Raw genomic sequence first — 26244 nt, forward strand, 5'->3', positions numbered from 1 at the left:
CCCTCCTCCCTAGCTCGCGGACCCCGGCCCTGCGCCGGGGCGGGCGGGGCTGCCCCGAGGCCCCGCCCCCTGCCCGCCGCCGCCGGCTCCGCTCGGCCGCGGTGCGGTGCGCGCCTGCGCTGGCCCTCGCCTCGGAGCAGCCATGATGGTGGGTGTTCTCCGCGGCGCCGGGCCCCGGGCGCGCGGTGGGGGCGGCGGGCGCGGGGCGGGAGCCGGGGCCGCGCCGGCCTGGCACTAATGTCTCCTTTTGTGTCTCCCCCACTCCGTCCTCTCCTCCGGCGCGCCGGGCCCCGCCAACCCCACAGGAAGGCCTGGACGACGGCCCCGACTTCCTCTCGGAGGAGGACCGCGGAGTAAGTTCTGCCTCCGCCTCGCCCGCGGGCCCCTCCCTCCCCGCTTCGGCCCGGGGTGTGGTCCCGCGGGTCCTCGGCCGCGCGGCGCCCCCTCCCCGCCGGCCGCCTTTCGGTTTCCTCGCCGCCGCGCCCCGCCCCGCCCTCCTGCAGCCCTTCCTCTTCGGGGCCGCTTCGCTTTGATTTCCCGGGACCGCGGCCGCTTTCTCGTGTCCCGCCCCGCTGGGGACCCCCGGGAGGACCTCCTCCCCGGCCGGGTCGGGGTGCAGGTGGGGAAGTGCAGGTGGAGGCCGGAGCTGGACCCCCGCCCCGCCACTTTGGTGGCGATGAAACCCATCCTCAGACCTTTCTGGCGGCATCCTAATTTTCTCCCCCGTGGACCTCGAACCCTCTCCCGCCCACCCGTCTCTCCCTCTGAAACAGATAATGGCACAGGCTTGTGCTAAATTACCCCTTGGCAAGGGATTTTTACGGTCACCATATCTTAACTCTTCTCCAGTATCATCTCAGATTTTGCAAAGTGTTGGGAGCCCACGCTGCCTTTACTTTTCTTAATGTCCCCAAAATACATCTTTTGTAGAGTTCCCTTGTTGTTTTGAGGAGAATTGAATTCCACTTCAGAAAGGGCCTTCAGGGCTCCGACTCCTCCCTCCTGCTCTCTCCCCCCATTTGCCTTGGCTGAAGGGTGGTAATCTGTATAGTGCCTTGTACAAGTGAGCACTTGAAAAATATTGATATGTGATGATTCCAGCTCGGCAACCTTCCACATTTAACAGCCTGCACTTCAGTTTTGCATTTTGCTTTTACTTATTCATCTTAGATAATGCGAGACACATCTGTTAGTCGACTTTTGGTAGGCGATAAAATATTTTTGTAAGATGATGATGATAATTAGAAAAAAGTTATTTTTTTCTAATAAGAGATGAAGTAGTTAGTATTAACTGATGACCTTTATAAGAGCTTTCAAATGTTAAAAAAGATGCAGAGGGTGTTATGTACTGTATTTGGGGTTAAATAGGGGAAACCAGCAGATTTCTTTAGGAAATGAGACGAATTGATTTTAGCACAAACTGATTTTTCTAAATATAGAGCATATAGCCTTCTTTGTTTGGATAACAACTTTTGTGTCTTATTTTTGTGGTCTACCAGGAAAAGCAAACAGGATTTGCTCTCTGTAAAATCTGACTCGTGTTCAGTAAAAGTATTAATTTCTTGATTTTTATGTTTATGTGAAATTAGAGTATTTTCTGGTGAATATTTGTGTTCCTGACTTTATGCCTTTGGTAAGATGTGCTTATGGAACTGGAACCAATTAAGTAATATGTCCAAAAACTTTTTTCATGTATTACAAAATTAGAGGGAGACAGAGACAAAGAGCGTGCGTGACCGGGAGGTTCTTGTAGAATCTTGTAGATGAAAATTTTAATATGAAAATGGAAAAAACATTATCATGAATTAGAAGCAGTTGTCATAATGAACTTGTATACGTGTCCAGGTCTTCCTTATTTTTGTCCTGTGGAACTGGGTGAATCATTGTACGTAATAATCTTAGCTGGCACTGTGTTAAGCACTTTTTAAGTGTTTCCTTATATCCTCTCATCATCCCTGTGAGGCTTTTAGTATCTGCCTTTTACAGATGAGAAATCTGAACCTTAGAGAAACTAAGTAGTCTGAGGTCCCACAGCCAGTGAGTGGGAGAGGTGCCCTTGAGACCATGTTTCTGACATGGCGAGCCAGTGTGAGTATTTCTTAAAGTGGCCTTGAAATCAGAATCACCTGAGGTGTTTGAAAAACAGTTTCTGGGTCCTCACCCTAGTAAATCAGTCTCATGAGGTGAGGAGAAGAACAGATAACTAGTTTTTTTAACAAGCACCCAAGAAGATCCCATTGTGCACTGAAGTCTGATTACGGCTGCACAAAGTTATCCTGCCCCTTCCTTGTTTCAGGAACAGGAATATCTGGCCTGTTTAAATTTCCTTATATTGTGTTTGTCCTGATAGAAATAGATTGCCATAACGAGAACTTTCAGGCACTGCACTTTTAGTTTAGATTATCTTGTTCAGTCTGTTAAGAAGGAGAGTTGATAGAGAAAAAGCATGAAGTGCATATTTGATATGAATTGCAGAGGGGGACATCACAGATTCAAAAATAATAGTGCAAGCATTTCAAACAAAGCAGCAAATAACACAAGATTCAAGTCGGTATTTTTAAATAAATTTCTTTAAACAGACTTAAATTTTCATCATGGTATTTGGAACAGGAGAGAATCTTACAAGCTTAAGAAAATAGTGTTTTGTGAGAAGCTTAAAAAAGAGACTTTAAGAATACGCAATATTGAAAATCATTAGCCACTTTTTGATCTCTTCAGCCACACCACTCCATAATGGGGTCCCCCCTCCAAATGAAGGACAGTAACATTATTTAGTAAACAAATGAGCCCTTTGAACTGGACACATTTTACTCTGTGATGCTTGTTAAAAGAGCATTGGGTGCCAGTGTGAAGGTGTAATTCTCTTAGCATTTGATTTGAATTCTAAATAATATGTTTACTGTTTTCAAAATTATTTTGGGTGGAGTAACTACACCTCTCCTGGACTCCTAGCCTTGCTCCTCCCTCTCTGTTCCTTATCTCATTAATGTCTTCATTTTCTGGTCATGCAGGCAGGGAACCTGCATCATCATGTCCTTCATCCCCATATCAGAACAGGCACAAGGCCAGTAAATTTCACCTTGGAAATGGTGTTCATCCCATCCTTCATTTGCATGGCCGCAGTTAGGGTCCTTGCTGTTTCTTGCTTGGATTGTAGCTGTACCTGTCATAAATCGCTGTCTCCAGTCTTTCTACTTTCCAGTCCAGCTTCCACATTACTTCTAGTTACCTAACTAGAATGTTTATATCACAGAACACCATCAGGCAAAAGGACTTACTCAGACCCCATTCTTTTTGCAGTAAAGTCCAAACTCCTTGGGCTAGCCTTCAACACAGCTCATAACCCTGCCAGGCTGGCTTCGTTTCTCACTATGCTCCCCGCTATCACCGCCGCTCTAGGCTCACTCTAGTTTGCTTGTCATTGCCCAAGCATCTCTCCACTTTAATGTCTGCTTTATGCATGCTTTTCAATCTTGTGGACTACTTTTTTTTCTCACTTGAATTTGACTTATCTTTCAAGACTTGGCCCAGATGTTTACATTTTCTGTTGTACCTACTCAGTATTTAGCTTGAACACAGTCCACATTTATTGATAGTTATTTCAGATAAAAATGTGACAGAGATTGTGTTGGCAGAGGATAAGAAGATGAATGTTGGCCGAGGAAGAAGAGAAAGTTCCTGCCCTGAGACGATCACTTGTAGTGAGAGACTTATGATAAAATGCCAGGAGAGTACAAAGGAGAGAGTGGTTCCCTTGGGAGGGGGACTAGTGAATACATAATGATAGCTATACACTGGTATTGCATTTACTGTTTGCCAGGGACTTTCCATGTATCAACTCATGTCCCAAATCCCTGTGAAGTAGGTGCTGCTACTATTCCTACTTTGGAAAGGAAAACTGAGTCTCATAGAGATTAAATACCTTGCCCGAGGTCGTACAGGCGGTGAGAGCTGGATTCAACTCGGGCAGTCTAGCTGTAGGTCCTGGCCTCCTAACCACGGTGCTGCCTCCCAAATGAGCTCAGTCTTAAATGTTGACCAGGAATTTTGTAGGCGCTCAGGGAAGGGGAAGGCTTGCCAGCAGAGAGGATACCATGTATAGGTAATTTGGTTCTACCTGGAGCACTTGTTTTTACTGGAAGCAGGGTTGCAAAGGTAGATATGGACAGTACAGATTAAGAGTGTAAAATGCATGATAAAGACTGTGGGCAGTGGGAAGTCCTGAGGGATTTTACGCTGGGAAAGATAAATGCCTAGAAAACAGCATTGTAGATTACTCTGATGTGGAGAGTGGTTTGAGGCTTCCTCTCAGAAAGCAGAGAAGCCAGTTAACAGCTGTTGCCCAGATGAGAAATGATGAAGGTGGAACTAAGACAGTGGAAAAGGGGATGAAGGAGGGGACATAGCAAAGAGATGTTTACGAGATGGAATTGGCAGGGCATAGTGACTGAGTAAGTCCATGGCTGGGCAGAAGAGGAGGAGAAAATGAATATTGGAGAGAAGACCAGAGTTAGGAGGGAGATAAGAAGTTGGGTTTCAGACACGTTAGATTTGAAGTACCTATAAGGCATCTAATCCCTTCCCTGCCAAACTAGAATGCAAGATCTGTAAGGATGAGGATCATGTCTTTTCACTGCTCCCTCCCCGGCACCTAGACACTAACTCAATCGAAAGCACTCAGTTGTTTAATAAGTAAATACGTCCAGGTAGATATGTCTAGTTAGTAACTTGAAATTCCGATTGGGTACTTAGAACATGAGGTTTGAGGTGAAGATATAAATTTAGGAGTTATTAGTCAAGAATGGCTGAGGTTGCTAAGGCTAGGTAGCACAGAGGGGAAACCAACATTTAAAGGCCAAGGAGAAGAAATGACTAATTAATGGGGCTGAGAGGGGTAGGAGGAGAATGAGAGAAGTCCCCGGAAGTTGAGAGAGTTTTAAGGAGGAAGTGGTCAAGAGTTATTGCCAAGGCAGAATACCACGATGTCACATAGACTGAGAAGTATTGGATTTGGAAATTAGGTACTCACTATGTGAAGGTTTTGAGAGACCAAGCCTAGCTTGACTAGGGGAACAGTGTATGAGCAGGTCCTGGAGCAGACAGGAAGATCAAATGCTCACGTGGACAGACTGCTCAGCCCTCCACAGCTTACCACTTCTGCTGAGAATGCAGAGGCGGTGGTGAGGCTAGATTCATTTGTAGAAAGGTTTATTGAGGGGTCTGAGGGAAAAACAGTTGCTAGTGTTTATTTCTCTTGGATGTGGGAAGCAAGGTCACTTGTTGAGAGTGGGGGTAGAAATGTAGAGGGGTGAGGTAGTAAAAGTTTGGAGTAGCTGAAGGGGAACTGAGCAGATCTGCTCAGGACTGTTGAGTGGTTGTAAGTGCCTAATGCAATTTGCAGACCATTAATTTGTAGTGGACCAATATAAAGAGTTGTGACTTTTCTCTAGCCACACTCAACAGCTCATACTAAAAGCAAAGAAAGTTGATGGCTGAATTGATCCTAAATGTGGGAATTTGCAAGCCAGGTATGGCGAAAGAGCATTGGGAGTGGATGGGACCAGCAAGAAAGGCATTGGAGTGACATATCATGTGACTCTAATAATGTTTCATTGTTTCTGGTATGGTATATGAGAGGAAATCTGGTTGCAAATGCCAGTTTCCAGAAGATGTTGTATAATCAACCCTTGATTTGACTGCTGGGTATAATGGAAATGATGTGTTACAGGACTTCCAAAATCATAACTGGGCTAGGAGTTAGATAGATGTAAACTTTGGCTGGAATTAGTGAGCTTAGCAGAATTTACTTCTGTCTGTCTCGTACTTCTGTCTGTCTCGTGGGGTCTTTCATTGACTGTACTGTAACTACCTGAAAACAGTTTCTGGTGACAACCTTCTTTTCTACTCTTCCCTTCTTTCCATTCAACAACTATTTGTTGAGGGCCTCTGCTGGGAATATAGCAACAAGCAAAACAAACAAAAATCTGTGTCCTCATAGAACTGACATTCTAGTTAAGGGGGGGCCATTAAAAAAAAACACTAAAATGTAGTAGGTGGTGAATCCATGCTGTGAAAAAAAGGAGGGAGGGATAGAAGTTGTTTAAGGGTGGTAGGGGGTTGCACTGTGGTTTTCAAGAGGGTGGCCGGGAAAGCCCTTCCTGAGAAGGTGATATTTCAGTAAAGACTTGAAGGAAATGAGGCATGATTCGTGTACATAGATATCTGGGAACAGAATGTTCCAGGCAGAGGGAACAGTAAGTGCAAAGATTCCTGAGGTGGTAGCATGCCTGTGTGTTCAAGGAACAGCGCGGAGGCCATGTGGTGGGGCTGCAGTGAGCCAGAGGAACAGCAGATTAGTCAGAAGGACTGTGTCTGATGCAGATTTTATAGGGCCTGGTGGGCCACTGTAAGGACTTGGGCTTTTCTCCAAGTGGGAACCCCTTAAGTTTTGAGCAGAGGAATGATTTGTAGTTTAACCGGATCCTTCTGGGGGATGTATAAGGAATAGATGGAATGGTAGAAGCAAGAGACCAGTTGGGAGGCTGTTGAATAATTAAAGTTATTTTCCTTCTTTTCTTCATCCATCCATCCATCTCTATGCATGTACTTTTCTGGCAAAAGATAATTAATTTTTAAGGAATGTTCTAAGGTAGATACTTACAGTAAAGTCAGTGTAGTAAACTAATAGTGAATGTCTTTACTAAGTAATTATATGTGGAGAACTAATTCATCAGCAATAGGGCAGTGTCTTTAAATTATTTTTCTAATGATACGGTGTTTGTGTTGCTTAATCCCTTTTCTCTGTCCTAGTCTTTCTCTTGACCATGATGCAAATGTTACACCTAGTCAGTCTCTGACGAAAGAAAGTACAAAGTTTATTGGCCCAGATAAGGATTAAACCAGTGAACACAATCTAATTAGAATTTCCTCAGACGAACCGACTTCACGGGTTGCAGAAAGTTAATTAAATGTTGATGAGTCACAAGTTGTTTGCTTTAACTCTTTCCCTTAATAAAAACTCTAAAATTACTGACTTCTCTGAACAAAGAAGAAAATTCCTCTGGAGAATCTGTATGCATTTCATGTAATTAACACTAAATTTACAATATGATATTTTATCAAATCTAAGGTGCAAGTGATTAGAGGATATATTTTCTTTTTTTTCTTTTTAAAGATTGGCTTCTGAGCTAACAACTGTTGCCAGTCATTTTTGTTTTTTTCTGCTTTTTTCTCCCCAAATCCCCCCAGTACATAGTTGTATATTTTAGTTGTGGGTCCTCTAGTTGTGGCATGTGGGACGCCGCCTCAGCATGGCCTGATGAGCAGTGCCATGTCCGGGCCCAGGATCCGAACTGACAAAACCCTGGGCCGCCGAAGCGGAGCGTGCGAACTTAACCCCTCGGCCACGGGGCTGGCCCCATGGATATATTTTCTACTATGTACCACTAGTAAGGAAAAAGTCTTGCCAATTAAACTATAATTTGTCATCAATTGAAAGACATCCCTATTTCAGATATGTTGAAGTGTGAAAAATATGCATCTAGAATTGATGAAATATGATAGTACGTTAGCTTTCAGTGAAAATTTTGTATTGATGTGGGGGATGATTTTATTTTGTTGGCTGGCCTTTCCATTATACATCTTAGTTATTAGAAATAGGACTTAAAAAAACCCTTATTTGTGTGAAGCAAATCTTATGGTGAAACAAAATAATTTTTATGTCTACTTTTCTCCATAGGCTCAGGAAATGGAAAAAGTTATTTAGGGTGTGAAGCATCTATAGGAACTGACTATAGGAAGATGCAGTACCAGAATGAACACTTTACTTGATATTTTGAACTTATTATGAAAGATAATTTAAAGGAGTCAGAATCTCACCATCGGCATTTTTCTGTGACCATATTTGTGGTTGATGCACATTTTCCTGAGATGAGTTCTAGAACTCAGTTCTTAAAAGAATGAAAAAGACAAATGGTAAATAGAATTAATAGCTGTTAAGGCAGTATGTGAATGGATAATATGTTTTAATAAGGCATATAAGAGAGAATTTACAGAAGAGTTAGAAAGTAAAGAAATTGAGGCATAAAAGTAAAGGAGAGAACTTCTAGGGGTGATGGAAATGTTCCATATCTTGATTATGGTGGTGATTACAGGGGTGTAATCTGTATATTTGTTAAAACTCTTCAAACTATATACTTAAAATCTGCATTTCATTGTATGTAAACTACCCCTAAAAAAATAGAATCTAACGGGCTGGCCTGGTGACATAGTGGTTAAGTTTGTGCACTCTGCTTTGGTGGCCTGGGGTTCGCAGGTTCAGATCCTAGGCACGGATCTAGTACCACTTGTCACGCCACACTGTGCTGGTGGCCCACATAAAATAGGGGAAGACTGGCATAGATGTTAGCTCAACGACAATCTTCCTCAAGCAAAAAGAGGAGGATTGGCAACAGATGTTAGCTCGGGGCTAATCTTCCTCACCAAAAAAAAAAAAGAGAGAGAATCCAAGATTAAAAGTGGTAAATAGATAATATAGGAATTTTTTATTGAGTTTTATGATAGGTTACAATCTTGTGAAATTTCGGTTGTATATTATTGTCTGTCAGTCGTGTTGTAGGTGCAACCCTTCACCCTTTGTGCCCACCCCCCACCCCCCCTTTCGCCTGGTAGCCACTAATCTGTTCTCTTTGTCCACAGGTTTAAATTCCTCATGAGTGGAGTCATACAGAGATTGTCCTTTTCTATCTGGATTATTTCACTTAACATATTTCCCTCAAGGTCCATCCATGTTGTTGCAAATGGGACGATTTTTGTTCTTTTTTACAGCTGAGTGGTATTCCATTCTATGTATATACCACATCTTCTTTATCCAGTCATCTGTTCATGGGCACTTAGGTTGCTTCCACGTCTTGGCAATTGTAAATCATGCTGCAATAAACATTGGGGTGCATAGGACTTTTGGAATTGCTGACTTCAAGCTCTCTGGATAGATACCCAGTAGTGGAATAGCTGGATCGTATGGTAGTTCTATTTTTAATTTTTGGGGGAATCTCCATACTGTTTTCCATAGTGGCTGCACCAGTTTGCATTCCCACCAGCAGTGTATGAGGGTTCCTTTTTCTCGACAACCTCTCCAACATTTGTTACTATTTGTTTTAGTTATTTTTGTCATTGTAATGGGTGTAAGGTGATACCTTAGTGTAGTTTTGATTTGCATTTCCCTCATGATCAATGATGATGCACATCTTTTCATGTGCCTATTGGCCATCTGTATATCTTCTTTGGAGAAATGTCTGTTCATGTCTCCTGCCCATTTTTTGATCGGGTGGTTTAATTTTTTGTTGTTGAGTTGTGTGAGTTCTTTATATATTATAGATATTAAGCCTTTGTTGGATATATTACTTGCAAATATTTTTTCCCAGTTAGTGGGCTGTTTTTTGTTTCAATCCTGTTTTCATTTGCCTTGAAGAAGCTCTTTAGTCTGATGAAGTCCCATTTGTTTATTCTTTCTATTGTTTCCCTTGTCTAAGAAGACATGGTGTCCGAAAAGATCCTTTTAATACTGATGTCAAAGAGTGTACTGCCTGCATTTTCTTCTAGAAGCCTTATGGTTTCAGGTCTCAGCTTTAGGTCTTTGATCCGTTTTGAGTTTATTTTGGTGAATGGTGAAAAAGAATGGTCAATTTTCATTCTTTTACAATGTGGCTTTCCAGTTTTCCCAGCACCATTTGTTGAAAAGACTCTTTTCTCCATTGTATGCCCTCAGCGCCTTTGTCGAAGATTAGCTGTCCATAGATGTGTGGTTTTATTTCTGGGCTTTCACTTCTGTTCCATTGATCTGTGCACCTGTTTTTGTACCAGTACCATGCTGTTTTGATTACCGTAGCTTTGTAGTATGCTTTGAAGTCAGGGATAGTGATGCCTCCAGCTGTGTTCTTTTTTCTCAGGATTGCTTTAGCAATTGGGGGTCTTTTGTTGCCCCATATGAATTTTAGGATTCTTTGTTCTATTTCTGTAAAGAATGTCATTGGGATTCTGATTGAGATGGCATTGAATCTGTAGATGGCTTTAGGTAGAATGTATAGGAATATTTTTATTTATAAAAGTTACAATAGGGCCAGCCCCGTGGCTGAGTGGTTAAGTTCGCACTCTCCACTTTGGTGGCCCAGGTTCGGTTCCTGGCCGCGGACGTGGCACCACTCATCAGGCCCTGGTGAGGCAGCGTCCCACATGCCACAACTAGAAGGATCCACAACTAAAAAATATACAGCTATGTACTGGGGTGTTTCGGGGAGAGAAAGCAAGGGGGAAGAAAACGATTGGTAACCGTTGTTAGCTCAGGTGTCAATCTGTAAAAAAAAAAAAAAAGTTACAATAAAAAAAGCCAAGTGTACTAGCAGAAAACAACAACAGAAAAAAGGGGAAACAGTGTATTTGGTATACAAGGATAGGGAAATGGAAGAAAGAGAAATATTTTAGTAATGTGGAATAATCTTAAATTGGAATAATAAATAACAGCTATTTATTTATTATTGAGGTATAATTGACATATAACGTGTTAGTTTCAGGTGCACAACATAAGGCTTCACTATTTTTATACATTGCGACACGATCACCATAGTAAGTCTGGTTAACATCCCTCACCATGCATGGTTACAGAAATAAATAACAGCTATTTAAATGTGGAAATCCTGAAAGGTGTGTTTCCAAATTGACGGAGCAATGGCTAAGAAAATAAAGTAAATCTGAAAGTAAAAATGTATATATGGATATGAAATCTGACAAAAATGTTTTTTATAATCGTTAAAAGGAAACTGTTAATAGTCGAATTGAAGTTTTGACAGAATTTGAAGATGAAGACAACCATGAAAATCAAGGCTAGTGTTCCCAAATATAGTTTTTAAGGCTCTTTGCCTGAAGATTCTGTTTTGCTGGGTCTGTGGTAGGGTGTGGGATTCTGTTTTTTCATAAGCACCCGGGTTAATTCTTATCACTTGTGTTTGGGAAATGCTAGACTAGACAGTGAAAACATGAGAAATGCCAAGGTTAGTGTTCCAAAAACCATATGATAAATTTCTTAGTTTCCTGTGGCTGCTGTAACAAATTACTGCAAACTTGGTGGCCTAACACAACCGAAATTTCTTTTCTCACAGCCCTGCAGGCCGAAAGTCTAAAATCAGTATCACTGAGCTGAAATCGAGGTGTCGGCAGGCCACGCTCCCCAAGGCTCTAGGGAAGAATTCGTGCCTTGGCTCTTCGGTCCTAGTGGCGGCATGACTGTAATCTCTGCCGCCAGAGTCACATTGCCTTCTCTTTTGTCTGTGTCGTCTCCCTCTTCCTCCCTTTTTTAAGGATACACGTAATTGCATTTAGGGCTCACCTGGATAGTGCAAGATAATCCCCATCTCAGGAGCCTTAGTTTAGTCACACCTGCAGAGTCCTTTTTTGCCGGATAAGGTAACATCCTCACGTCCCAGGGATTTGGTTGTGGATATCTTTGGGGAGCTATTGTTTAGCCTACCACAATAAACATCCTAAAAGTGGCCAGCATATGAGTAAAGAGAGAAAAGGGACAGATTTTCTTAAACTAGAATAGAGGTAAGCGTTGGAGGAGAGGTAGGAAGGACAGCATGAAGACCACATGAGACTAAATAGAAGCAAGAAAAGCAAAGAACAGAGTTCTCCAATATTTCCACTATTGCAGAGGCAACAAGATAGTTGGAAAAGAAAACTTTGTACCTCAAGACAACTTTCCATGTCTTTTATTAGACAATGGGCTGCATGTAACACTGAGTACAATAACAGTTTTTAAAATTACTTTAAAATGTTTTCAGGTAAGTTTATAGTATAAACTTTTAAAAATGTGATTAGATTAAAATTTAACTTAATATAAACTTATTAAAGTTATCAATAAAGTTTTTATTAAAGGCCATCAGAGATGATATCACATGGTTTAAACTGATTAATTTCTTCTGTGAATCTTAAATTGGATTTTATGTAATAGTATTTTTTTAATATGTTTATTCAATCTAGAAGCAGTAGTGCAAAATGAAATAGTGTGTTACTTTTTTTATTACTAATAAACAACTCTATTTAGTGAAAAAGTTCACAAAATTTGTCTTTTAATAAAGCACAGGATTTCTGTTTAAAGAAGGCTTACTTTTTTCCTATTTATAAGAGTCATACATGCATATTGTGAAAAATTGGGAGAATGAAGGAATGTATAAAGAAGAAAACCTACTGTTATTCATATTTTGTCATATTTCCTATAAGCCTTTTATGTATGCATTTGAAAAAATATAATTGAGACCATAGAGTATATACCGTTTTGCTTCCAACGTTTTTTCCGTTTACGTTGTAATTGAAATTTGAGGTGCTCGTGCGAGGTGAGATTCCCAGAGTAAGTCCTGGGTTTTACACCTAGAGTATTTGAAACAGGCTAGTTAAACTTTAAATGTTTCATATCTTTGCAGTTGACTAAGACTTTATCTTTTAGTGTATTTGATTCTTTTATATGTCTTCAAATTACCCAAACATATTAGAATGTTTATTTGTTTAAAGGAGAAGAAAAATGGATGAAATTTAAGAATGAAAGGAATTGTAAGTGGAAAAGTCTTCTCATAGGCAAATAAATGGAAGCACTAAATAGGGAACATATTCAGTTCTTTGAACGTATTAAAGCTTATAGAGTAAAATGTGAAATTTATATCATGGGAGTTATTGAGTATTTACTATATCTTAGCATTTTTCTTAGAACTTTACATATATGTAACATTTTTAACTGTGTTTATTAGTTTTATTGTATGTTTCTGAATTAAAATAAGCAATAGAATTAAAATCATTGACCGGTATTCTTTTTATTATTTTTCTTGTTCTTAAAGGTAGATATCTTCCTTAATTTTGGAATACTTGAACTTTAATGGACCATCTTCTTGGAAAATAGTTTACTTTTTGGGTGAAACTGTAATGAATCTTGGTCAGCACATTGACTCATTCAAAGCAAAGTATAGTTGAATGGTGTAGAATGAAAATTGGTTAAGATAATAACATGCCCAAAGCATCTGCCCCAAAATAAATATATGTAGATTAAACAAACTTGAGTACTTTTTTAGATTTAAGATTCTTTTGTTAGTTTAATTTAGTTTGTTTTTGCATTGCTTTATTGTCTTGGAGAAGAATTAAATTGTATAAAAGCTCACAGAATTTTCATTAAGGTTTTATTCTCTTTCTCTAGCTTAAAGCAATAAATGTAGATCTTCAAAGTGATGCTGCTCTGCAGGTGGACATTTCTGATGCTCTTAGTGAGAGAGATAAAGTAAAATTCACTGTTCACACAAAGGTAAATGTGGTTTTGTATTTGTGTTACTTTAGCTATTTATTGTAGTAATGTTACATGTGTAATAATATATTGACTGGAACTTTGGTTTTGAACATAATTAGAAACTATTGTAGCGTATAATTCATTGCTACTATTTAAAAAAAGAAACTTTTTAAAAAAGCTGCTTCTAGTATTTTTTAAAGATAGATGTTTGAGTTAATCATAGAATCTAGACATAATGCAAATTTAATTTTCTCTAGACTTTTATTAATCTTTTACTATTCTTGTTATTTTCAGTTTTGTTGTGATCCTTAATCAAATTACTGTCTTACAAATTATTTTCTTCTTAGAATTCAATTCTCAGGCACATTTTCAAATTGCAGATCTATTTTCCTTTGTTTAAATAGTTGAATTTGATATATGTATATTCATAGGATAACTTTTAAGTAGTGGTAGAGTGCAGTACAGTAAGAGGCTGTCAGCTTATCTTCTCAGGGATCTCAGGGTAATTTTGTCTGGGTGTCTCAGGGTTTCCATGGTAGAGTTTAAAAGTACTGATAATCTTCCATATAAGACTAATTGAAAAAATACATATATAGAAAATGTTTATTAAAAGCTTTTTAGTATAATTTTGATTTTTATTCAAGAGAATCTCTATCTTTGCAGAGTTCATTGCCAAATTTTAAACAAAATGAGTTTTCTGTTGTTCGACAACACGAGGAATTTATCTGGCTTCATGATTCCTTCATTGAAAATGAAGACTATGCAGGTTACATTGTAAGTGTCGAGGTTCCATTTTAATGCCACTTTCTAGGAACTTTTGAGATACTTTATTATGTGTTGAAGTCTTGTTTAACATTTTTGGGGAACTGATGTAATTTTTAAAAATTACCAATTACAAAGCATAGTTGGCTAAAACCTTTTTATCCTAAGTTGTCTTATTTGGGAGTGTGGGAATATAGATATGTTCTGCTTCCTCATTTAAACTTAGATTCTTAGTATTTATTAGAATTGAAATGGACTTGTTCTAGGGGCCCATTAATTAAGGGGATGTTACAGACCATACTGGTTCTGACCCCTTAGGTGGACAGATATTTGGAGTTGGAGGGCTCCTTACGAGGTTGTCTAATCTAAATGTGGACCAGATGTTGTGCCTCAGCTGTTGACCACACTCAGATTTCTGAAACTCAGTTTCATTTGATTTCCTTGAAATCATCCTGACCTGGTCCCATCTTCATCCTTGTGGACACTCCTCAGTCATTTGCTTCTTTTTCTTTCTGCAGCTCAGTTTGGTGGGCAATTGGTAATGCTTTTTTTTTTTTTTTTAACTGTTACTGGTTTATATAAAGGATACAACTCAGGAACAGCCAAATGGAGAGATGCACAGACAAGGTGTGGGGAGGGGGGTTGGTACTCTGCTTTCATGCCCTCTCCAGGTACACCACCTTCCTGCTCCCAGCATGTCAATGTGTTCACCAACCTGGAAGCTCCTTCTCTTCTCATCCTATTTCCACCTTTTTTTCTTCTTCATCTTGTCTCATGGCATTTTCTTAGTACTTTTTCCTTCCATAGACTAAACACTCCTCAAAGACCAAGACGGTCTTATTTATCCACAGGCCTGTTGCCCTGCCTCATGCCTGGCACGTAGTAGTCGCTATGTGTGGGCGTCAGTGAATGTGTGCTGAACTGTATGTGATGCTTCCTTCCCTGTGGCTTTCCTTGGTGTAACGCTTTTCTTGTAGGCATTTTCATTTTAACTTTCCCCCCTGCTTATCTTTTTTCCCCTCTTGTCTTACTTGCTGTCATTTCCCATTAACAGTTCTTACTTGTAGGCCCTTTCTCCTAAGGTAAATTTTTTTCTTATATCCTTCCCTTGAATGACATGTCTCTTCTAGATCTTATATTTTTATTTACGGTAAGTGCTTACGTACCCCTTTACTGTGGGTGAATGGAACGAGGTTAGTCATTAATCTGTGTCACGTTCTCTTGTTTTTAAGTCAGTGCTTTCTGTTTCTGGTACTCTCCTCCAATCCAGGAAACCTTTTTAATGTCCCTTGCTATACTAGCATTCACTAATTTGAAAAAACACAATAGCATAAAGCTACTATGAATTCATTAATTTAAAAAATACGTATGTATTTAATCATGCCCTTTATGTGTGTAATCATACTTTTGAAAAATGGTATGCGTATTTGCTATACGTATTCATTTATCTTACGGTCAGAACTTAATGTGCATGTATATTTGGGGACTCTAGGTTGCCACATAGGAATCTACAGATTAAAGTTTGGGAAGTACTGTCCTAATACCAGGAAATATTGCTCAGCTGTATTTCTTTTTTAATGTAAAGGACCTGAAGGATCTTAATTTCTAGACCTAACCAAATTCTCTTCCATGACTTTGGGATGTTCATGGTGCGTAGTTCATGTGGGATATGTTTAGCTCTCACAGAGACAGTCTTTGCTGGTGGCAGCAGTACAACTGCAGCAAGAAATTAAAGGGTCTTTAACATTAGTGATTTGCTTCTGTTATAGATCCCACCAGCACCACCAAGACCTGATTTTGATGCTTCAAGGGAAAAACTACAGAAGCTTGGAGAAGGAGAAGGGTCCATGACGAAGGAAGAATTCACAAAGATGAAACAGGAACTGGAAGCGTATGTGATTTTTGTTGTTATTGTTAATAGTGCTTCTTTCAATGCCTTTTTTTGTGCTCTCTGATATCCCATTCTTTTAATCATTTCACCATAGTGACCCTTTCTGAAAGATGCAGGTTTAAGCCACACAATCAGTGCTAATGATCATGATCAGAGCCTACAGGAAAATTATGGAATAATTGTCTGCATTGTAAAATTCTTTAAATTAATGTTTTAGATAGACTGAAAATTGAAAATGAAGGATCCGGAAGTTTATAAAAAATAGTGGAAAAGGAAATGACTTTTTAAAGCAGAATATAAATTATTTGTTTTTTATTTGCAAGGCCTTAGTCGTTACCAACCTAGTTCTCTTCTTTCGACGTGCATACGACCAAAACTTCAATTTCTCAGAGAAGTATGCGCTGAGCAACTCTTTACATATATTCTCTTTTCTTTAAAAAAAAAAAATGTGTGTGGGGTGTATGTGTCTGTAATTTCCCCCTCCGCTTTTCTCTGCCTGTGGCTTCTGGCTGAAGGGAAAAGAATAGGAACAAAGAGAATAGTTTTAAAATGTTTTTCATTAAATGATTATTAGTTTCATATATACTGGAAATGTATTAAATCCTTGAAAAAAATTGAGTTAATTTCTGTTTCATTTTTAGTGTATTTGCTGAACATATAGAATCTTTCCCCTTTTATTAAACATGTGAAGTAATTTTGGATTTGCTCTATATTGTTTCTCTGTATGTTGAGAATTGGGCAAGGAAAGACTTTTCCTTGCTTTATCATCACTTCCATCACTCTTTCTGGTCATTTCTCCCCTTCATGCATTTCCTTTTCTCCTCTTCCACTCAATTTCAGTTATCAAGCATATATTCACACTGCTACTAGACTCCTCTTCAGAATGCTAAACTCTCCTGACAAGATAAATTAGCAAAGTAGATCTTCTTTGTCAAAGTGTAAACTGACAGATATTTTAAGAATTCTGTCAATGCTGGGTGCGAGCAGTAGTGTAATAGCTGACAGATAGATACTTACAGTTTATAAGACTGAAAACTGGAAATTAGCAGAGCACATTAATATTGAAGAATCTGTGGTTTTCCAGTGGCCCTGATCATGACTCTCTTGTGGTCTGGTTAGGGGTTGGATAACAGAGAACCTTGGGTTTATTCTACTGCTACCTCCATCCTCTGCATCCTTCTTTTTTGTCTTCACTGAGTGACTACCCTCACGGAGATCAAACTTCTCCCACCATTGGTCCTGCTGGTTTGCTGGTATGTAAAACTTATCCTCCTTGCACGTAGTTGAAGCAAAAATATTGGGCCTTTTCCTTGAGCGTTTTATTTTTTTTCCAAACTGATGTGTGTTACTATATGATCGCTGTGATTCACTGATAACATTAAAATATTTTAAACACAATTCTTCAATGTAATGGCAAAACTCAGTCTCTCTGTGGTATGTTTATTTCTTGTGTGTTTGGGTCATTAAATGAAAATAGTTATTAATGTTTAAAATAAGCTTACTGAGGTTTGGGTTTTGATAGTTTTTGTACTAAGGTGTTTAAAAGCAGTAATTATCTAGAGAGTGAATCATTAAGATTGTGTCAACAATTTGTAGTATCCTTTCTCTGGAGCTGAAAACAAATGCCCTTACAGTTACCTTTAACATCGGTTTGCATCAGAGGAAAGGTTTATAAAACCTGAAAATATTAACATTTAAATATAAATACTATTAACTAGCATGAGGTCTTTTCAGAGCTGGGTTTTATATATTTCATTAACAGTTCAACTAAAACCTTTGTTTACATGGATTATATCTTTGTACCTCTAATTTTGCATTTGGAGTAATTCAAAGAGTATTTGCTGAAGAAATTGTTGCAGATGATTTTCCAGTTGATACAGTGTTTTACCTTTAATTTTGTTTATTGTTTCTAGTGAATATTTGGCAATATTCAAGAAGACTGTTGCAATGCATGAAGTGTTCCTGTGTCGTGTGGCAGCACATCCTATTTTGAGAAAAGATTTAAATTTCCATGTCTTCTTGGAATATAATCAAGATGTGAGTATTGATTAAAGCAGTGATCAAGGTTTATTTATAGAGTCATTGGAAAAGGCAGTGAATAGTTAGAAAAGGCTTAAGACCTTTTTATAATGTTCTTATTTTTCAAGGCAGTTTAAAATGACACTTTTTCAGCCGTAATGCAGTATTTCCATAGAACTTGAGTAGGCTAATTAAAGAAGTGACGGTAAATCATGTTGCAACGTGGGACATTGATTTTCATGCTGAATTGTGAACTTCATAAGAAATAGGGTTGTCAAATTGGTTAATGTTTCCTAAATTTGAGTTTGGAGTCTTCTGAACCCTTATGGGGAGTTCCAGGGAGGTGCCTGAGCTAAAGAATTCCATATAACTTTTGGGTTAATCGTTGACTCTTGATGTGTTTAACTCACCTCTTCAGTGCTGATCACTCCTAAGTTTCCTCCCTCCCCCCTGCCTGAAAACCCCCTTATTGTGCAAAAAGAGAGATTGAGGTGGTGGAGCGTTAAAGATTTCTTCATTGGTGGTGCTGGCAAAAAAAACTGCTTTTAGTGGATGGGTGATACACATTTTGGAACCTATATTTGGATGACAAAATTAACTCATAATTTTAGCAGAAAACAAATGTAACATAGTGCTTGCTTGCTTACACGTTAGCATCAAGGTCAAGGAATTTTGTGTATAGAAATTTGCCTTTTCTGCTTTGGTTTTAGTAGATAGGATAAAAATAATGTCGTAAGTCTTAACAGTAGAGAAAATGAAAAATTTTTAAAGGGTATATGCAGTAACTCAAGATCACAGAAATATACCATTTTAAGAATAGGTACTTTCAGAAATGTAAATATGGTATGTGATACTGGCATGTGGTCATTTATAACTAGAAATTGTAAAGAATGCTGGCTATATCATGAATTATAAGAAGCTAAAAATGATTCATGAGTAAGGTTGAGAAAAAACACATGAAAGAATGCTGTCATTGCTTTGTACCTTTAAGTTTGTTTTTGCTGGGCCTTGTTTATGGGCTGGGCTAAAGCCTTAGTAATTTGGGAGAGCAGCGCAGGCATAAAGTGAGGCGCAGTGATCTTGGTGCATTGAGGCCGTTCAGCTGGAGTAGCTCACGCTCCAAGTCCTGTTGCCACAGCCCTTAGTACTATCTGAAATTATCTCTGTATTTTTAAAATTGGTTTGTATGTTCATTATCTAGTTCCCTCTACTAAAATGTAAGCTCTCTGAGAGTCAGACTTTAATTTTTCACCACTGTATCTTCGCTATTTGAGGATAGTGCCTGGCAGTTAAGATACAAAATAAGTATTTGTTAAAGTAGTCCGTGAAAGATTGCTAAATATTTAGATCAGCTTTATAAATTGCTTTCAGAAATCTTGGATTTCACAAGTTTTCTCCCACCAAGGTAGATTTACTTTTCTTCCTCACAAACTAATAATATGCTTAATAGAGAGAATGATGCTGCTGCATTATAATAACGCTTTTAATATCAGCAAATGGTGTTTTGGAGAAAGCCTAAAAAGATGGACTGCAAAGTGTTTTGCAAATATTCTTGAATTAACAGCAAGTACCTTAACAGGTTGTAGAAGATTAAAGGCTCAAAACTAAAAGGTTTTTCTCACTCTTGTTTGTAAAACTGTTTTCTCAGATCCTTTCTCAGTTCAGTGGTGCTGGAAAAGAAACTTGTATGTGCTGTTGTGTTACCTGTTTCAGAGTCCTGGGATCGATGAGCTGTTGAAGTAGGGCCAGGGTGTTTGAGGTCGAAAAGGGCCATGGGGCATATGGGAGGTCTAGGAAAGCCTCTTCCAGCTTTGGTGGTGTGAGAAATGGCCACTCCTATGGGGACTGATTGCCTCTAGTATTGCATTACTTATGTAGCTGTGCACCTTCTCCGTTTCCAGTAGGTATAGTCATAGTTTACTGAACAGTAGCTTAAATATTTAACCTATGTAACACCCTAGCCTCCATTCATTCTTCCTTCCTCATCAGTGGCCACACCCAGGTCCTTGCCGTCACCCTGACCTGCTTTACCTCTGAGTTCTTGAATCCTATTATTATAGACCACAAAAGAAGCCTTCCATCCACACAGCCCTCTTTTTCCCTATTCCCATTAGAGTTGTTCTTTGACTCACTGGTACATCTAGACCCTTGACCTCTCCTGCGCTTTGACCCTGTCAGCAGCCTTTTGTCTTTGTCCTCAACTAGCCCAGAGTCCCGGCTCCATCATTTATAACAAGGTTATAACTTTAGACAGCTCTCTCCCATTTTCCATGAAAGCTGATTTCAGCTTGCAGCAGTTCCCCTTGATCAGATAGTGACCCTATTCACAGGGAAGTGGAAGCTGATCAGAAATCAAATCTGTGACTTCCTGTATCCTCCACAACCTCCAGCCACTTTGGTAGCCACAGTTGTTTATTGCCTTCCTTTGTTTGTTTTTACTTCTTCTTTTCCAATCTGGATGCCTTCTATTTCTTTTTCTCACCTAACTGCCCTGGCTAGAACCTCCAGTACAGTGTTTCATAGAAATAGATGAGAGCAGGGTCCGGTTAAGTTCGTGCGCTCTGCTGCTGCGGCCCAGGGTTTTGCCATTTCGATTCCTGGGTGCGGACATAGTACTGCTCATCAAGCCATGCTGAGGCAGCATCCCACATGCCACAACTACAAGGGCCCACAACTAAAAATACACAACTATGTATTGGGGGGCTTTGGGGAGAAAACGAAAAAAATAAAGTCTTTAAAAAAAAGAAAAAGAAAGAAAGAAATAGACGAGAGCAGACATCCTTGTTTTGTCCCTAATCTTAGGAAGGAAGCATTTGCTATTTCACTCTTTATTTAGTATGATGTTGGCTGTGTGTTTTTCATAGACGCTGTTTATCAGGTTGAAGAAGTTCCCTTCTATTCTAGTTTGTTGAGTGTTTTTGCCATGAGAAAAAATGTTTTTATCATGAAAAAGGACATCTATTGAGATGATCATGTGGTTTTTAGCCTTTATTCTATTGATGGTACATCGTGCCTTTCTATTTTGACTAAGATATCTTTCTAGCTATGCTGGATCCCATGTGCTTCTGGACCTTTGGGATCTCTTCTGAGTTTTCCTCTTAACCCTGTGGCTCCTTTCCAGTCTCCTTCATGGGCTTTTCCCTCCATATCTCCATTCTTTTAAATCTGATCCTTCCAGGGTTCCTCCTTGAGTCCTCTAGAAGTCTAGAAGTTCCTTTAGACTTCTAATTCTATTAAATTCTCCCTAATTGATCTCATCTACTCCTATGGCTTCACATATTCTAATATGCTCTTAATTTACAAATCTGGATTACTCTTGAGTCCCATCCGTATTTGTTGAACGGTCTCCTGAAAAGCTCCATTTATGTGTCCTCTGGGTATTTTACCCTCACCTGAACTCCCCTTTAAACCAATACCTCCTTTTCTATTCTCTGTCTCAAAGAAGGTACCACCACTTCCCAAGGCCTTAAAACCTGAAAATTACCCATGACTCCTGCTATTCCCTGTTCCTTTGAGGAGTCACCAAATCCTCTTTGTTTTGCTCCCTTGCTATATTAGGAATGTGTCCGCTTCCTTCCATTGCCAGGCCTAAAGGTTAGCTCTGACTTTCATAGTTCTTGGCTGGGTTATTGAAGCAACCCCTAACTAGTTATTCATCCTCCAACCTAATCTTTCTCATCCTCTAAGTCTGTATTAAATTCCTTGTGTGCTGGCCTAGTGCCCTGTGAATCCCGCTGACATTACACCCCTCATACTATATTTAATCGTATGCTTACTTCTCTGTATCCTCCTCTGTACCATAAGTTACTTTAAGGGTAGGGGCCATCTCTTAATCTTTATATTTACAGTGCATGACTGAAATAGACACTCATTAATGTTTTGTTAATGAGTGAATTAATGAATTAATTAATAAAAATACAATTAAAAAAAGAAAACAGTGCATTGGGAGGTCTAAAGATACAGCAGTGAATTCCAGCTGGGAGTTTAGAAGGATTTCATGAAGAGATGCCCTTTAATTTGGATGTTTAATTAAGTCTGAATAGAATTTTTGGTGAGAGAGGGGATACTATTTCGGGTACAGAGAACCTGAGTTCCAAGCTCCTTTTGAAAACTATTTGAAACATAAGACGTGTGGGGTAGAGTGGTTGGTAGAAAGGTAAGTTGAACCAGATTGTTGAAAGTCTCAAATGCCATGCTAAGGAGACTGGCCTTCATTCTCTGAATGTCGTGAAGCTCTGTAAAGTTAGTGAGTAAGGAGGAGATGTTCAAAATTTGGTTTTGGAATGTTGTCCCAAGCAGCAGAATGGATTGAATTGAGGAGTTGGGGGATGTTAACTAGTAGTCCAATGTAGTAGTCTAGAGGTGGTGAGGACTTTTACTAGGACAATGGGAATGGAAAGGGACAGATTTAGACATTTGCTGGTAGAATTTGAGCTTTGAGAGAAAGGAGGAAGTTGTAGATTATTTCAAGATATTCATGAGGTTTTAGGGAACACATGGGAGTCCAAGAGACTGCTTGGTGGATGGAGGGGTCATGAATATAGGGAACCAGAAAGAGGAAAAATTTGGAGATTAGATTATGAGTACTGTTTTAGGCACATCTAATGCAAGGTTAGCAGAATCTCCATGCAACAAGGATATGATTTAGGCAATTGGACATAGGATCTAAGTTTCAGGAAAGAGCTTAGGGGTAACGATCAAGACTTGTGTCAGTTACATAAAGGTGAGCATTGAAGCCATGGCCATGGGTAAGGAAATTAGATGGGATGTTCCTATCTGGGGCGTCCTGATGCAGCAAGTGGTAAGAGTCAAGCGTTAGCTGCTTCTTTGTTTTGCATTTAAATAACCATTCATGCTATGCAAAGTCATTTTTTATATACCTGTACTATAAACTGCTGACCCCAAAAACAGGACAAGAGATGATATTTGGATGAGTTCAGAATGGAGAATTTGCAGAAAATATTTTCAGAGCTTTTACAGAATCATATGGTGGTATATTTTACTCCAGTAAATTCCACATATTTAAAGGAACTTCTTAATTAACTTTTTAGTTGTCTTTATATTATTTAGTAGTGTTTGACAAAGTATAGTGAGAGAGCTTTTTGCAATAGAATTATCAAATATCCTTGTCAAATTTGAGATATCTAGACCTTCTTGTAGGTCAGCTGAATTTGAATCTTTGAGAGTGAGGCCACACTCCTTTTTAATGTCCTAAAGTTTGAAAATCACAGGTACACATGATGAAACTGCCACTTTATTAAGCTTGAAAACTGGGATCCTTTGGAAATTGCCATTTTGCTGTCAGAGAATAGAGGAAGCACTGCTTTCCGTTTGTAATATAAAAAAAATGCTAACTTCAATTTACCTTCCTTTCAGTTGAGTGTGCGAGGGAAAAATAAAAAAGAGAAACTTGAAGATTTCTTTAAAAACATGGTTAAATCAGCAGATGGAGTAATTGTTTCAGGAGTAAAGGTAAGACTTTATTTGACCAAGAGGTATTGGTTTGAGAATTTACTTCTTTTAAGAGGGAGACAGATTGAGGTTTCAGATGCGCAGGTTATATTGGAGTAAAAGAGAAGTTCACACAGGAGGATCCTTAGGCCTGGGAAGCTGAGCCCCGCGCCCTGGGTTCCACTCTTTGGAGAGTACCTTTCTTCAACGGCTGAGAGGTCTCAGGTCCAAGGGGATTGCCCACCTGGAGCCCCCATGCCCCTTCCCTCCAAGCCGGACCGTGCTCCAGGTCTCTGGAACCTCCTATTTCCCTGCCCAGTTCCCAGGCTTTGTTCCAGGTCCTGCCTGGGCTTCTCTGAGCTCATCCTGCAGTGGGTGGACTGTGCCACTGGTATATGCACTCGATGGGTGATCGAGGGGTGACCATGGGGCAGCTGGGTAGAGGGAAGGAACAGGGAGAAAATCATTGTGCAGGATGGAATGTCCAGCCACATGCACACGAGGTCTCTCTGTGCCTTAGAGAACTACAGGGTGGGGCAAGAAGAGGGGCGGCCTCCATTTGTACGCTTGGCCTTGGCCTTACAAATGTTGGGGGAAACCTGGGTTCCCATTTGGAGTTCGAAGAGCTCAGCTGAGGTTATCTCTTCCTCTGAATCTCGGTTTCCCATTTTCTAAATGTGGTTAATAATATTACCTACCTCACAGGATTATTGGAAAGATTAAACGAGGTAATATGTGTCATAACACTTACAGAGTTATTTATTTACCTAAATGAGACCTAAATTTTCTTAGTGATGTTCTAAAAATGGTACAAGAATTGATTTATCTGAAAACTTTTACCATTAAAATATGAGAAAAATGTTTATATTACGTTATCAAGCAAATACTAAAAAAGAGAAATAGTGATGCTTTATCACCATTGCCTGTTTTTATAGATACATCTACAATAAAACTTAGGTGTGAAGTACTATTTATCTGATTTCTACTTTGAGTTTTCAGAGATAGGTCAAGTGATGTGTTGACGATGCATGTGCTGTTTATTAATAATTAAAAATTAGTGGGGCCAGCCTGGTGGCACAGCGGTTAAGTGCACACATTCCGCTTCAGCGGCCTGGGGTTCGTCAGTTTGGATCCCGGGTGCAGACATGGCACCACTTGGCAAGCCATGCTGTGGTAGGCGTCCCACACATAAAGTAGAGGAAGATGGGCACTGATGTTAGCTCAGGGCCAGTCTTCCTCAGCAAAAAGAGGAAGATTGGCAGCAGTTAGCTCAGGGCTAATCTTCCTCAAAAAAAAAAAAAAATTAGCTGCTTCCTAATAAGGACTCAGCTTACTTCCATTTTGATGCTGCTAGGCATTAATTTTGAACATTTCTCTTAGCATTAAATGTAAACCACTATATTATTAAGATTTTAATTTAATTTTATGTTAGTAATAACTAACATTTTTTGAAGATTTACAGTGTGTTGCTTAGTAGCTCACATTTTCTTATTTCATCTTCGCTACAACCCTGCAAGTTAGATAGTTTTATCCCCGTTTTTACAGTTAAGAAAACTGGTACACATGAACTACAGATTTTAAGTCACATTTTATCCGTACTTTATCTTCTTGCATTCTGTTGATGTGTCTTGAATTATATCATGTCAACTGATGCTTTTTCATTAAATGATTGCTATTGTCAAAGAGGGGGAACTACTGTTAACAATTTTTATTTTTAATGTATATTTAGCTTTGTTCCCAAAAAAGGTTGAAGATGCTAGTTAACGCCATAACTGCTCCCGGATAGTTAGTTTGGCCAGGTTCCTCAAAGCAAAGAGGGCCCTATTGAGAAGGCCCGGCAGCCTTCAGGCACGGCCCATAGAATACATGAGACCAAGAGAGAGAGATTTTCGCTTGTCTAGCAGAGTTTCTTTCTTTTTTCTCGGAAGCCATCGGTCACTCCCGCTGGCATAGTTATTTGTTGGGGAGGCTGGATTGGAGAGGCAGAGCTCAGGAGCATGTTTCAGAGTACAGCATGTGAACATGAACCACGTGGGGAGCTCAGCCTGCGGACACAAACCACAGATTTCTTCCTTGAGAGATGGAAACGCATGTCTGTTAAAGTCTGAACTTGTTGATGAAATCACTCTAACACCTGATTATTAGAGGATAGCTGTGCTGTTTTATTGATGACCTTTTATGATTAGAATGATAAACTGATTTGCATATTATACTAAAGCAAATAAGTGAAAAAAGTTTATGTTTTCTTTTGATCTTATAGGATGTAGATGATTTCTTTGAGCATGAACGAACATTCCTTTTAGAATATCATAACCGAGTTAAGGATGCATCTGCTAAATCTGATAGGATGACAAGATCCCACAAAAGTAAGGTTTTTTCTCTATGGCTAAAGCTTACACCTTTTAATGGCAGAATTGTAGAGTCGTGTTACTTACAGTTTAAGTCCTGATAACGAGCAGTGGTCCTTGAACTGTGGTCTATGGAACTTTGACCCCAAGACCCTTTCAGCAAGTCTGTGAGGTCAGAAGTATTTTCATTATACTCTTCCGATGCTTTTTGGCTTTTTTCAACATATTGACTTTTACAGTGATGATGCAGAAGCCATGGTGGATAAAATTGCTGGTGCCTTAGCACAGATCAAGGCAGTGGCACCAAACTACTTATGGTCACTGTATTCTTTCTCACCATGCATTTGCAATTAAGTAATCATTTCAATTAAGAATTTACTTGATGAAGCACTAGAACTTTTTACTTATAATTAATCTCCTCCCTTGAGTACACGCTGTTTTACATTCTGGGT

The 26244-nt window shown here is 39.3% G+C and overlaps 1 protein-coding gene across 1 annotated transcript; it reads left to right on the forward strand.

Annotated features, from left to right (window-relative positions):
- Positions 1 to 65: 65 nt before the first annotated feature.
- On the forward strand, positions 66 to 25893 carry SNX6 (sorting nexin 6). The gene is made up of 8 exons (XM_046651231.1): positions 66 to 148; positions 306 to 353; positions 13235 to 13339; positions 13985 to 14095; positions 15853 to 15974; positions 17888 to 18011; positions 23370 to 23465; positions 25705 to 25893. Exons 1-8 carry the CDS (start codon positions 143 to 145, stop codon positions 25891 to 25893), a joined length of 801 nt encoding a protein of 266 aa, XP_046507187.1. The 5' UTR covers positions 66 to 142.
- The last annotated feature ends 351 nt before the right edge of the window (positions 25894 to 26244 follow it).

The sequence above is a fragment of the Equus quagga genome, chromosome 2, assembly GCF_021613505.1.
Source record: "Equus quagga isolate Etosha38 chromosome 2, UCLA_HA_Equagga_1.0, whole genome shotgun sequence".
NCBI lineage: Eukaryota > Metazoa > Chordata > Mammalia > Perissodactyla > Equidae > Equus > Equus quagga.